Here is a 14,651-nt window from a genome sequence, read left to right as displayed (position 1 = left end):
TTGTGATTGATCATATTGGAGTTATATTTATCTCAGTTGGGCAAATGCGACTTCCCCTGATGAAAAAATGCTATTACTTGAATGTATATCTGTATGTGGCTTTGATTTTTTTTTTTTTGAAGTGTGTATTAGACCTAGAAAAAAAAACTTGAAGGCCTAAAATCCCTTTTGAAAATATCCTCTTTAGAAAATTATCTCAAAAATTATACCTGAATATTCCTTTATATAATACAAAAATAAGCTGCAGAAAAGAAAAACAAACACACTTTTTGAATTCAAAAAAAAATCTGAAATAATACAAATCATTTCTGCTACTCCCTTTGCATTACTTAACTACACTTGCAATATTCTTTCTTTTGACATACTACCTTCCAGCTCCCAAATCGTGTTTTCCAGTTTTCTGCAATGTCATTTAGCTGATGCTGTGGTGATCCAATCAACTTAAATGTCTTGTTCTTGCTGTGCTCCTCGTTGCTGTTTGTTGGTGACAGTATTCCAGTGATAGCTCTTGCCTTTGGCTGTTGGGTGTTTGTGCTGCTGCATCTCCAGAGGAACCTGTCTTGTGCTACACGTTCAGCCTTTCTCTCACACTATCTCTGCCATCTCCAGAAGAGAAGTTTTTTTCAGAAGGATGTTGGGCTTAGCACTAACTCTCTGTTCTTGGTTGCAGCCAGAAGAGCTGAGAGAAATCATAGAGAAAACGAGGGAGATGGAACAGAACAACGGCCACTACTTTGACACAGCAATTGTGAATTCTGATCTTGACAAGGCGTATCAAGAGTTACTTCGGTTAATAAATAAACTTGACACAGAACCCCAGTGGGTGCCCTCTACCTGGCTACGATGAGAGAGCAATTCCAAGGGACAAATGGACTTCAATCTAGTAATCTTTCTTAGGAGATCGTGTGTAGGTCTGCCCGATTGTAGTATAAATGTGTGAGCTCTAGACCTCAGTGGCTGCATCCTTTGCCAGTGAAATCGTGTGTTACTGGAAAAATACGCTTATCAGCTTGTGAGCCAATTTAGCTGATTTAAAGATTGTCCAAGTTTTCTTTTTCTGGGGTCTAGAAATGGAGACCTTGTCAATACTAAATTCTAAAGCTTTAGATAGATTTTTCTAGCAACTACTTTTATACATAAATCTGCCTTTTTTTACTAGAATCTCCCTTACAAAAATCAAAGATTTTAAGTATGCGCGTGTGTGTGTATATACAGTCCATGCTGTCACATAGTTATAAATATGAATGTTATTTAACGCTTAACTTAATGACTTTGTGGGACATGATGGTAGTTCAGGAGCATAATTCTACAGATCATTGGGCAGAGGAATAATCTGCACATGAAAAACATTAATGAGAAATCTCTCCTGTTCAAAAAAACCACACAGAACGAAGATGCCTCTCTGGTCTGGAGCTGCCTTGTGAGGCTTGAGTTAATATTTTAATTCTCAAACATTCCACTTTCTGATAGCACTGTAATTGGAAAATGTGTGTAATGTAAATATTTCAATCCTTGTGTCTTTTTAGTCAAACTTTTAAAATCAGATTTGACTGCACGTTAATTCTAGGTCCAAAGATGAATACTATATTGATCTTTTAGATGTGGTATTTTTATGGAATTTTCTTTAAAATATATTGACTGATTGGAGCTGCTTTTTTCCACAGATCTGTAGAGATTTAGAAAGGCGGAGGTTATATTTTTGTGAAAAATATATAGTTATTAGACATGCTGCTTAAAAGTCGACTTAAGTTCTTGTGTTTTATAACAGAGTATGAACTAAAATAGACTATGCTGAATGTTGGAAGACAGTGCGGTTTTAATCTCTGCAAATGGTTCAATTTGTGTCTGTCGGTCTAATGGGTAACTAACTGGAATTAAAATAGCTGAATGTAGCTACAGTTTTATAAAAGAATATTGTCGTTCATTAGCCAACATAGTCCTGCATTTGCTCAGTACTGCAGTTAAAATGTGTAAAACACTGACTGAGAAGTCACAAGAAAGGGAAATATTTGTAAATCTTGAAATGAACAAAAACTTGAAACAAGTGAACAAAAAGCAAGGTCTGTATCGTTGTGTGTTCTGCAAAGCAGATCAGAACATCTCTGCATCCTCAAACAATTCTGAGCTGTGGAGGTCTAACTACTCTGGCTGTGTATCTGCAGTAGGGCTATTGTATCGCTGAAGCTAACCAAACAGTAGTGTTTTGGCTGTTCTGGTTTTGGGTAGCACACAGAACTTTGACTGTGAATACATCTTAATTTTAGCTGTAGCGTTTCTTTGTTCCTACAGGTAAAACACTGGAGTTACGTCAATGTGTAGTTCACTCCTGTCTAATGTTGAGGGATGAAAAAGTAGTTGATTTTTTCCCATTCTATCTGGCACGTATTCTTTCTCCAAATGTTAATGGAACAAATTCATACCCATAGTAAAATAATTTGAGAGCTCAAACTATGCAACAGATAAAAGAAATGGTCAGATAACTTTCCAGTTACTGAACTAGAGTTGAGTATGTTTCTGTATTGAAAAATGGAAGTAGAGAGAATGCATTCCTGTCTTGCCAGAAAGCAAAATGATTTACTGACTAAATTAGTATTCAGGGCTGAAAAGCAATTAAGCCATTAGTGGGGATAAGTAATGACCCTTCAGAAAGAAAAGGGGCTGGCAACTGATATCTTTAGGTCCGTTCAGTGTTAGAAAGAATAGTGTTCTAGCTGTTTGCCTAAGGGCTGGATATTCAAAATAATGGCTTTTTGTCTCACGTTGCAGGCATGCTTTCGGATTAACCTGTAGTTTGTGACAGCTACAATGTTCAGGTATTTTGGATAGCATTTCATAGATGACAAAAATATTGTATCGATTCTACCCTTTTTAAGGAATATTGATTGTAGATGTAATAAGCTTTTTGGCACTAACTCTCGTAGCTGGACAAGAAGGTGGAAAGCAGCAAGGCGTAAGGGTAATCTCAGCAGCATAGGTACTGCCCACATTCTTGGCAGTCACGATCAGGAACTGATCTGTCTGCTGAAGCCCCCTTGGGTATTTGGTGTTCACAGGCAGTGTCTGTCACAGTAAATCATGCCAATAATGTATCTGATTGTCTCTCCAGATTTTCTGAAATGGCCTACAGAAGCTGATTTTATACAAATAAGCTGTTGAATGTAGACTTAAAGAATGTTGCTTGAAGTTCAGCTCTATTCTTGTAATTCCCAGGGCCCACAGTACTCGCTGACATCCCCATGGAGAGGTGCTGTGATAGTTCATAACCAGTATTAGCTTTTATGGCCCTAGCTGTCCATCAGCTGCCAGCCTTGATCTGGAACTACCTTGTGTGAGTAATTATTCTGCTTTCTTTAATAACGAACGTGTGGTTCGTTCCCTTGAGAGTAAATGAGAATCTGCAAACTTCACTGGTGAAACTTCAACCTTAGCGCAGGTTTAGTAGTGAGCTGTATCAGACTGAAAGGAGGGTATCTGCATTTTACCAGCCCAGATTTAAGTAAAAATAAACATTAGCTGAATTGTATAAAAGAATTTTTGAATGTAATTATATGTGACTTTTTCAAATATAAGATGGGGGGGTTTAATGCCTTAAATAGTTAAGGTAATTTTACTGAGACCTGTGGTTAGCCCCACATCCTACTTTTATACTGTGTATCTGCACTCTGTATTTTGAGACATCATGAACTGCACACTAATGTAAAAATGTAAAATATTTCTAGATTTAAAATAAATCACTACGATTTTACTTCTTGTGGTGGTTCATGGGAGTCTTTCTGCCATTTTGCTGAATGCGTGAAAGATGCTGTGACTCATCAGAGCCCTAGAGGGTGTTCTCTGCTCCTTCTCACACCAGGCATTCACTGGGAGAGGTAACACCACCTCCTCAGATCTACAGTTACTTTCCATCAGGCTGGACCTGTATTTGACAGCAGAGTATGGCCTTATTCCCCTGTGCTGCCTTCATCTTCAAAAGAGAAAAGAAATGGCCTTCTGCTTTGTACAATTATAAAACAACTTTTTAAAGGTATAAATAGAAATTTGGTTTTTTGCAGTCATCCTGCATCTGCACTTAAGTGCTGGATCACATTTAAAACAAGATGCTTACCAGTAGTAGTAGACCAGTAGTACTAGAGATGATGTACTAGAACTATGGAATATATCATTTGCTGATTGCAAACCAGAGTCTTCAGGAAAACAGCCCTTCCAGCTGAGCGGCATTCAGCACCAACCTGCTTATCAGACACTCCTCGCCTCCCCTCGTCAGCCCAGGACACAAATCGCAGCCAGGATGCACGACTGGGCATTCAATGCTGCTTTTTTTGCCAGCCCCCTGTTGCACTGGGATGATTTGATTGTAAGCAACATGCGCCTAGATAGTTGAGTTTGTGACAGGAGCAGGCCACTTCTTGGCTGCTTCTCTAAAGCAGTAAAGATAAAACTGAATGCAGGCACAAGCTGAAGAGATGTGTCCAGTGTGGATACTAAGTTGGGGGCAGAAGACAAAGACAAGGTTTTATTCCAAAATAAACATGACAGTTTCAAAGCTTTTAAGACCCATGTCTTCTAGCAGCTTGAGCCAGGCACCAGATATTTAACATTTAAAGTTTTTACTTATTTCTAGCAAGGACAGTACACAAGTTGGCAGAACCTCTAATTAAAACCATAGATGTTTTGGGCCAATTGTAACAATCGTGCAACAAAAATAAATCATGGAAGACTGTGGATTTCATCAGCAGGTTAGAAAATTAGAGTTGTCCTTACTGACATCTGACTTCAGCTGTGCCAATACCTGCTTTAAGCAACCTGAACGGTAATAGCTTCAGCAATAAAGAACATTAAATGCATCTCCACCCCTAAATAACATTTTCTTCTGCAAAAAAAAAAGCATACCACAGACAGCAGTTCCCTCTAAGTGAAGAAAGAGGCTGACATACATTATGTGGCTTTGCTGACAGTAAAGAACCTGACCCATCTCCTCTTCCTCTTATGCTGCAGTCAAGTCCCCCCATTTCTAATCTCCCAGGAGAAATCCACAATCCATTCAACTCAAGACTTAGACACCAACTGTGAAGCCATGTAAGTATCACTGAGGCAACATGTCCTGAATTATATTGCAACTGGACATTCTGTATTGTGTCCCTTGCTCCACATACAACAATTGTGCTGGGTTACTCAAAGAGAAGGTCTTCATCCTTCTCCTCTGCTAAGAGATTGGCTGGCTCACGTTCCCCACCAGCAGCCCTCCGCAGCTCCCGTTCTTTTTCAGATTTTTCTTTCAATACTTTTTTCTTTTCCTGGATCTTCTTTAACCTGTGACAAGAAATGTGGTTTAGCTGTAAAAGCAACATTATATTTTCATTACACAGGCAAGCAGCAAGGGTGCCATACAACGTGGATACTATAAAGCTGTCTAGAGAGGTTCCCTGGGAAATTAAAAATGGTAAAAGGCTTTTCTCACTAGCTGCTGCCATTGAAAAAGTTCATCTCTGCAGATCTCTCTTTCTTCATCCATACTATGAACTATATTCTTGATCTTAAGTGATGCATTATACTACTCTGCTTGTCTTCAGTGAAGTTAATTCTCCTTTAATTCATTTCAGGTTTGACATGTTTGCTTCAGGTAGCCCTGAACGCTGTCTACCCTGGCAGAAGTGTCCTTAAAGCAGAACACCCTGGTGTCCTGCATCACCTCTCTCCCTCTGGGGGAAGGATAAGAACAGCCATACACAACCTAATAGGTGGGATTTGTTTGTAACTATGTTACAAGTAATTGCAGATCTCTGCTTGCCCAGCTCTGAAACTCAATGTGCAATAAGAACCAGGTCATGTTTAACAGTGTTCACTGCCAGATGTGGTGAACGGCTCTCAGGGTCCCTTCTGAGGAATGATCTGTTTGAGAAAAAGACCAGTCTAGTCTAATTTTAGATATTTACCTGTAGAATTCCTCTCGTTCTCGTTCATCCAGTTCTGTGATGATGTAAGAAAGTGTACGCTCGATCCTGGGAATAATCACTAAAAATACATAAATAAGGAAGTTGTTTGACTGCTGTTACATTAGCCAAGAAGCATCTAATGCAGTGCACAGATGGTTATTCACAGTCAATCTAGTAATTCTTTTGGCTAGGGGAAACTTAGATCCTTCATGACAGATCATAATATTTCATTATGGAAAAGCAGCACACAGAATTGTTTTCTTCAGTAAGTTCAGGACTAAACTAGGACTCACAACATCACAGAATCTGCTACAGGACGTTCTTTTGAAAAATGCAATGGAATCGGTAAGTGCTGATCCCTGATTGTGTGCAAAGTCTTTTTTTCACCACAGAAGTGGTTAAAAACTGTCCTGCAAGAAGTGGGCAAAATTTGAATTAAACCTATGTTAACATCACATCCTTTTCAGAACATTCTGTTCCATATGGCACTTTGAGTAAAAGAATTATGATCTCTCTTTAAAAAAGGCATTGTGAAAACAAATATTTAAATATAACACAATCAAAAAGGAAATGGTAAGACATTAAACAAAGGTTTAACACCCAACTGGGCAAGTTATGTGTTAGAACCACTTTTTGAAAAGAGAAAGCTGTTATTGGCACTACCCAAGTTATTTGGAAGGAAACCTTTTCTACAATCAAAGTTGCAGAGTGATAAACTGCAGCTTAAGGCCTGCACATTCAAAGGAACAAGTCTATGAAAAACAGTACTGAAATAAGTTATTGCATACATGCAAAGATAATTAAACCCCAGCCATCAGCAACGCAGAACTAACCAAAGCACCCTGGCTCCTGCAGCAAAAGGAACCACAGCAATATCGTGCACAGATAGTACTTCAGAAACTGCAAGAAACAAATTTACAAACAACAAGATGGAAGGATAAGGAATTCAGATGGAATAAGAAAACCAGAGTATTGACATTAGAACAGTTTCATTTCCTGTAACATAAACCTGAATAGGTTACCAAAATTTCTTGCTGGATGCCTACTCTGCGATCCCAACTAAAACCAACAAAAGTCACCAGCTCTCCACTGGACATCAGTTGTAAAAGCCACTGTGCTAGCTATGAGAACATCTTAATGCACAGAAACATCCTGTCTTTTGTTTCTAATCAACAGCCTGGATGAAATAAGTCAAAGTCACTAGCAGAGACGCCAGAAAGTGTCTGTGAAAACTTTGGTCCATAGCTTCTTACTCCTCATTACTTTCTCCTGTTTGCATATTCATGTATCTCTGCCTGCTCCAGTCCATTCCACTAGGCTTTTTTGTTCTTACTTGCAATACGCTTTGTTGTAATTCTTTCTGAAGAGTTCTTGAACTGCTTAGAAATCCTATTAACAAGAAAGCTGTCCAAAGGAGGTTGGCTCCCATGACCCTGCTCCTCATCTTGCATGGAGACAGTAAAAATGTTACACATCCCAAATGGAAAAATACTCACCATGTTCAATTGCATTCACACGTCTGTTTGTTATTTTAATGGCTTCATCCAAGGTAACAAAGGATGTCTGATGGAACAGGAATAAATAATTAATACATAACAAGACAAATTCAGCATTTCCATCAATTCTATACACAAAGCCAAGTCCACAATATGGTGTTACAGTCTACGTTCTTGATAGAAGCAGAATTTTTTCTACTGCTGTCAGTAGGACGCTGAACACTGCAAATTAGCAGTTACTAACTGCCACAACAAGATGGGTTTTAGCGTTATGGAGTAAGGACTTTTTGAAGCGGTAATTTAACTCTTTCATGGCTGAAAAAGGTTTGTAACTTTGTACAATACTGGGACTAAAAGAGTATAGTACAGCTTAAAGTATTAAGCGGCAATTACTGAGACTACATTACTTTCATCTCAGAACAGTTAGAAACCAACAGTCCCCTTTTTCTTCTCCCACCAACCTGTAAGGAGGCCAGTTCCACAAGCAGCTCCACAGCTTTGGCATAGTTTCTCTTCAGCTTCGCCAGCTGTTCTCCACCTCTGGCCAAGCCAGTCAGCTCATAACCTGAAAAAAAACCCCAATTCATCAAACAGTATTTGTTGCTATTGCTACCATGGTGGTTTCTTACTAGATAAAAATGAGTACTCAAACAGCTCAGCAAATGGCAAGCTAAAGCCTTTGCCCACTAACAATTTGTCTTTGCAGTGGTTTATGTTAATACAGATCATTGTTGGGCATTTCCACACTAAGACCTACCAGTCTCCAAACCTGGTAATTCAAGACAAGCCTTCTCCTTTTCTGAAAAACTCATAGATTTAGGAAATTTAAATCCATTATAGTCCCTAACAATCCCCCCATGCCAGAAGAACAAAGCAAAGCATAACAGAGGACGTAAGTACACCTATGCCTATGACATAAACTGATGTACTGGCAAGACGCACTATTTGTATTAGCACAGAATAGCCATAAGTACATAAAAGACAGAAAACACTTGGTTTGTACTCACTGTCCCCTCCCTCCTGGTAATGTTCAAAAACTGGCAAAGTTACACCTGACAAAAGTGAACAAGAATGTGTGTAAGTGACGTAAAGGGTTATAAATTTATTAAGTACAATTCACTTTTACCCCACTTGCTTCTAACACATTATGTAAGCTTGGAATGCTTAAGCCAGGCTGGTTCTGACATCTTTATATAGAATGTCAGAATTGTACTGAGATCACAGAAATCTAGGCACGTTAAAAGTCAGGGAAGTATTTCAGTTTATCCAGTGTTCAGCATTATTATGTTTCTGTTCAGTAATGTATTCCCTGTGCTTAAGGAATATTTTAAGCATTCAGTCCTGACTTATGTTTCTTGTTTTCTCCATAGACAATTATTGATATTTAATTTCCTGAAACTTTAGGTTTTGTTATTTAATTTCCCGATCTCTTTTTCCGTAAAGCTCTATGGAAGTTGTGCTTTGTCTGAAGATCTAGAAATTGGACCGCAAGTTACACAAAATCATTTAATTTTATGAGAGGTAAATAACTAAATATAAAAAAATATCTGCTGTATGTGAAAAAGCATCAAATTACAAGTGTTCCTACCCTGATGTGAACAAGAGAAATAAAGAAGAGGAGACTGGATACATCCCTGAATATTTCAGTCTCCTCGCACAATTCCTATAAGAGTTGAAATACTGGAAAAATCACCTGCTACATTGTCTTTTTTAGCTCTGACCTTGACTTGAGCTTTGTTCACATTCTGGATCACAGTGGTGCTGTAAGGAAGAAAACATACAACTTAATCAGGAAAGCTGAAGTGGCTCATTAAGTCACCATTATAAACAAGATGAAGTAGGTATCAAATAGCTGTAAAGAGCAGCTCAATTCGCTATGCAATTCATTGCACAGACTTTGAAGCTAACACAGAAGCTTTGAAAGAAATAGGTCTCCAGCAATGTTTGGAAATGTAGAAGATGCAGGGTGTGAAATGTAACTTTAGAAATGTCTTGGACCAAGCACACAAAGCATATATAAAAATTTCCCTTTTATCTGGCAAATTACTTTAAAATATTTTAATAGCATGTAGTCTAATCAACCTGTGAGACATTTTTCCCAATAAAGTTCAAGGAATGTCAATGTTTTAAAGCAGACCAAGGCCACAACATTCTCCTTTGAGTTTGTATGTCTTTGTTCTTTCAGAACAGTAATGAGTGTGTTTACCCACAAACTCTATCATATTAACAAACTTAAGCTTGTACAAAAACTCATCTTTAAGAATTCTTAGGTGTCTTAAGGTCTTCCAAGAACAGGTGACTAGAGCCAACTCTTCTACTGAAGTACAGATTCCTTTCAGGGTGGAATCTGACTGTTGTTTATAGCTAAACACTGAGACTGGTTAGGACAGGAAGTGAAAGGGCAAAAAGACTTTCCTCCAGCAGAACACAAATTACTACTGTGTCTGATCACTTAGTTCTTCCCACTAATTGCTAGTACCACCAGCTGAATCATTACCACTTCCCCAACCTTATTCCGAAAGATCTGTGCACACTTGAATGAATTACACAGACAGTTAGACCTGTTATTTATTGAAATACAATTAAAAAATATCCAACTGGATGAAAAAGATTTGTTTCCCCTATCACACACAGCCCTCAGTAGCCCTAGCGAGACAAGAGGTCAATGAGATGGGAGGCTGGAACAATTAGGAAGATTTCTGTATGACTTACTGGGGGAAAATAACACAGACTGCATCCAGCCCTCAGAGTCACAAGGGAGATCAAAATAATTAGTCCAATACTCTGCTATAAATTCTTGTTTCCCCACATTTTAGATTCCAGGCTGCAAAAAGCAACACCTTCTCAAATCAAAGATTTGTACATAAAGCAAATTCTGTTAATCTTTCTACCTTATTTAGCTTCCAATGGAGTATTCCTTTTTATCATGCACATTATCTCCCTCCCGCAGCAGTCTCCCACCTTTACCTAACAGAATTCAGTTCATCTTGTCCTGCCTTGCCAACTGTAGTTGGTTTTTAATTTATTTTTCAAAGTGCATTTAAGAATTTTATTTTTCCAAAAAAGAAATCAACACCCTGTTGATCACTCACTCCCATCGGTAGGACACCCATGAGATCCGCAATCCTCACCTGAAATCTCCTGCTGTAAACTTTGCCTCAGCAAGTGAAAAGGCAGCTTCTCTCATCACCTCACCCATCAACATCTTAGTCTGTTTAAAGAAAAAAGCCAGGCAGCAAATATAAGGCACATCATTGTTCCCTTTCCAGGATAAGTAACTAACAGCATAAAGAAACAAACGAGAAACTGAAGAAAGTGAGAAAGTCCTACATCCTGTATGTGTAGTTTACTCTCAAACTGAAAATCATAATTCCCAGGTGACTGGCAAGAAAAGAAATATTTCAGCTGTTTCACCGACCCAGATGTAGCAAGAGCTTCATCTGTCTTAATAATCACAGAATTCTACTACATGGGGGCTAAATCACATAAATAAAACGGCTCCATAGGAAAACACTCTTACTTCATATCTTACTGAATACTCAGACAGCTGAAGTTGTTTTTCAACACACAGACATACGTGGCTTTGTGAAGCTGCGTTCTCCCCCTACTTCTTTTTTTCCCAAGTTTTACACAGTTTATGCCCTTGTAGCTAAGAAAACCACAGTCTACAGGACACAAGATACAGACTGCCAAGAGCTTGTGGACAGCACGGCAACAAAGCACTGCTGCTAACCATGGATACTGCAGCAGTTGCAGCCAAAACAGTACAGCTAAACCCTATCTAGTATGGTAGAAGAGAGTAAGCCACAGTAGGATTTACTGAATAACTTAGATTTGTCATTCATGTCACAAAGGAAGGAGCAGGGCTCCGTGTTTCTTCATAAAGGAACAAGTTCCATCTGGACAAAACTTCTGCTTTCTAGTGTTCCTAGTCATGTAGGAAATGTTACAGACCTGCAGTGTTCTCTCAAGCCAGGCAAAGAAACAAAACTGGGGCAACAAAACATGTTAAATCCACTCCTGAAGCATTTGGCACCATCAGAGCAAATTCCTTCTAATCTAGAAGAGATGATAGGGAACTCAGGACACAATAGAAAGCAGAGCCTAGAACTGGTTGGAAAGAGGTGAAAAATATTAACTCTCACAAAATTTCTATTTTGTTGCAGCCAGGAAAACATAATTCTGCTCATCTGTTCTCAGTAGCCTCACTCACAAAAAAAGGGTTATCCACAAATTTGTCCGACATTCAAGCCAACCAAGTGAAGTTAATACAACAGGGATGCACAACTGACAGAAGAGATAGATCTCGAATAAAGTGACCCAATGAGCAAAATTCTAATTGACCTACCTCAATAATTTTCTTAAGGATCTGCCTGAAACGAAGTGTCAAAGCATCAGATTTTTTCTTCAAGAGGTTACGACCCGTTTGGGCTCCTTTCAAACGAGCCTTCATGATGGTCTGAGCCCTGTTGAACAGAGGAATAAATAAAAATGTCCTGCATCATCTGAAGGGATTAGGAAAAAACTTACGCAAAGTTTTCTGACATGACTGAAATTATGAAGTGACCAAGAAACATTAATGCAGTAAAAACGGACAAGTCATTTTTCAGCACTTCCATAACAGCAAATAATAGTTTTCATTTTTCTTGACTTACAAGTACTAGAAATGCACCAGAAATCGAACTGCCCCAAAAGCCCACTGTCAGAGTGACACTGGTATTGCTTTTAAGCTCTTTCACTGCTATGCCATCTTCTCAAATTTCTTCATGTGATCGTAACTGTTGATGCTGTGTTCTGATTTTACAGAGCAACAAGCCACAGCAGGCTTACACTCTGGTTTAAAGACAGTCAGAAAGTGTAATGATTCCGTATCTTCATGTGCCACACAGGAGATTTACAAGCTATTTAAGACAATCAGAAGTAACATCAGTTTAAAAGGGCTGTCAGCAAGCCAGCTGTAGCATTGTACATCCTTTCCTTCCAACAGCACACTTGCAAATTTCTCATACAGAATTAGGAATTGAAGGAGGAACCTTTTAATTTGACGAGTATTTTTCATTTAACTAGGATAGCAGGAGCCACAAGCTGTGCTAAACTAAGCTACCACTTTGTTCATGCTGTCACTACATTCAAAAGACAATATTTAGTCAACTCTATGTGAAGAGAAGCCTTATTCACTTCCTCTCTGACCCTGGAAAATATAATTAAGATTCTACCTATGCAGTGGAATCCATTACTTTCCACATCTCCTGGCATGTCATGAGACTAGCTCCATTAAAGCCTGCCAAATACAACTGAAAAGCACAAATACTTTCTGCGTGTTTATGATTAAAAAAAAAGAAGCCAATGAGTAAAAAGGCAGCTTTACTTTCACAACAATCACATCTCTGCCACCACCTTGAACTAGTTCACTCTGTTCACCACCTACCAGAGACTGGCCGACCTTCTGGTTCGAGCAAGATTTTACAGGCTCCAAAAGTGCATTAAACAAAGTCTTGCTTACTGTCAAGGAGATTGAGCCGCTTCCGTAACTGATTATCACAGAAAAGGCTCAGAAGAGGCTCATAACAGCAAGTCATTTTATAAATATAAAACAAACAAACAAACAAAACCCCCCAAATCATATGAAATTCTGTTCTGTCAATTATCAACAAGGAAACCTGTTGCTGAGGCAGACCATCTTTATTTTATCATCCTAACTTATGTTCCTATCAAAATATCACCCATGTTATTGGTCTATTACCTCATTTGAAACAAGATTTGTTAATACTAAGCCTTTGTACATCACCACCTTCTTCCCACAATGATCCGTCAGCCCATAAAATCGGACACCTTTTAAAACTGACTGAAGTGCCTTCTACTCAGACAGGTAAACTGAATGAAAATAGAGCTCTTGAAGAGCAGGAGCAAGACTAGGCAACTTAACATACGCAATAATTTATTTCTGAACTAAGTTTCAAAACAGAACTTTTACCATGTAATTTTTTCCATGTAAACTGTTATTTCCTATGTCCTGAGCTCATATATGGGGGGATAATTATTATTCTACATTCGAAGTTTTCTGTCCTGCAAGGTATCTTTTTATAAAGGCTACATCCAGGCATCAAACCAGCTTTATGCAAGAATATTCAAAGCCTTTCACCTTAAGGCAAATATTTTCTGTCCTGGAGAGAAACCGAACAGCATTATTAAAACCACACTTTTATTAGCAGATCAGTTGCAGTTGTTTGGGTTCGTTCCACCATGGGCAGCTTTCTCTATGCCTTGTCAGGAGACAGCTGATTTCATGACAAAGGGTTTGCTGTCAGTATCTGGAAAATTACTTGACTGCCCACTGCAGCAACACATTTTACTTCCTTCTTTTTTTAATCACTTTATGGCCAGCCACTTGTACAGCAGTACCACCCAGGAAAAAGCAAAGGGACGGTAGGGTATGATTCGTGCTTTTTTTCTTACACATATATTCTACCAACTGCTCTTTTAAAAATAAAAGTGTGCGTCTAATCGCATGATTTTAAACAGCGCCCCTTCCACCGGGAGCTCCTGGCGCTCGGCCCCGTGCTGGCCACGGGGCTGGTACGGAGCCTGGGAAGCGAAACCGGGGAGGAGAGCATGCCCATGGCACAGGGGTTGGAATCAGATGATCTTTAAGGTCCCTTCCAAGTCAAACCAGGGACGGGGAGCCCCCAAGGGACGGGGAGATCCCGAGGGATGGGTTGACCCCGAGGGGGGACGGGAAGACCCGAGGGTCGGGGAGCCCCCAGGGACAGGGAGCTCCCAGAGCGATGGGGAGCCCCCCAGGGTCGGGGAGCCCCCAGGGTGGGATGGGAAGCCCCTGGGGGCACGGGAAGCCCCAGGCTCGGGAAGGCCTCGAGGGGACGGGGAGCCCCAGGGACGGAGCCGCCGCCGCCCTGCACGCGCTCCCCACACTCACATCCGCGAGGGGAAGATCTCGATGCGGTCCTTGCCCGACATTGCGGCGGCGGCAGGTCCCGCTCCGGCTGTCACCGCTATCACCGCTGTCACCGCTGTCGCCGCCGCCCTCCTGTGACGCGGCTCCGCCCCAACCCGCGCGGTCACGTGAGCCGCGGGGACAGGAAGGAAGCGGGAGGGGGAGAGGAGGGAGTATAGGAGGACGCTCTGCCCCAGCGCCGACACTCTATGGCACCGAGGTGTACGCGTGCGCGGGGCGGTGGGAGAGGGCGGCGCTCTGCCCCAGCGC

General features: G+C 40.2%; 2 protein-coding genes across 4 annotated transcripts in view; one reads left to right on the top strand and one right to left on the bottom strand.

Annotated features, from left to right (window-relative positions):
• Nucleotides 1-3,745, top strand: part of PALS1 (protein associated with LIN7 1, MAGUK p55 family member) — a 56,721-nt gene extending 52,976 nt beyond the window's left edge. For all 3 annotated transcript variants that reach the window (XM_069858181.1, XM_069858179.1, XM_069858180.1), the window contains one exon: nucleotides 671-3,745. In XM_069858181.1, coding sequence (XP_069714282.1) covers nucleotides 671-847 — 177 coding nt within the window. In that variant the 3' untranslated portion in view covers nucleotides 848-3,745. The remainder of the gene's footprint in view (nucleotides 1-670) is intronic.
• A 741-nt stretch (nucleotides 3,746-4,486) lies between these two features.
• On the bottom strand, nucleotides 4,487-14,490 carry ATP6V1D (ATPase H+ transporting V1 subunit D). The gene is made up of 9 exons (XM_069858182.1): nucleotides 14,364-14,490; nucleotides 11,778-11,895; nucleotides 10,561-10,640; nucleotides 9,123-9,190; nucleotides 8,437-8,481; nucleotides 7,891-7,994; nucleotides 7,430-7,496; nucleotides 5,934-6,012; nucleotides 4,487-5,310 (listed from the first exon to the last, which is right to left on the bottom strand). The coding sequence occupies exons 1-9, from the start codon at nucleotides 14,402-14,404 to the stop codon at nucleotides 5,169-5,171; spliced, it is 744 nt and encodes a 247-aa protein (XP_069714283.1). The 5' UTR covers nucleotides 14,405-14,490; the 3' UTR covers nucleotides 4,487-5,168.
• Between the last annotated feature and the right edge of the window lie 161 nt (nucleotides 14,491-14,651).

Source organism: Phaenicophaeus curvirostris, chromosome 5 (genome assembly GCF_032191515.1).
Source record: "Phaenicophaeus curvirostris isolate KB17595 chromosome 5, BPBGC_Pcur_1.0, whole genome shotgun sequence".
NCBI lineage: Eukaryota > Metazoa > Chordata > Aves > Cuculiformes > Cuculidae > Phaenicophaeus > Phaenicophaeus curvirostris.
The sequence above is the reverse complement of the archived record's forward strand: the minus strand, read 5'-3'. Positions and strand labels throughout refer to the sequence as shown.

Excerpts from the sequence above, each read along its gene's own strand:
- ATP6V1D (XM_069858182.1), bottom strand. The coding sequence starts at position 14,404 with ATGTCGGGCAAGGACCGCATCGAGATCTTCCCCTCGCGGAT. Across the intron at positions 10,641-11,777 it reads TCCTTAAGAAAATTATTGAG|ACTAAGATGTTGATGGGTGA; the intron begins GTAGGTCAATTA and ends TTCTTTAAACAG. Across the intron at positions 8,482-9,122 it reads TAAAAAAGACAATGTAGCAG|GTGTAACTTTGCCAGTTTTT; the intron begins GTGATTTTTCCA and ends CACTTTTGTCAG.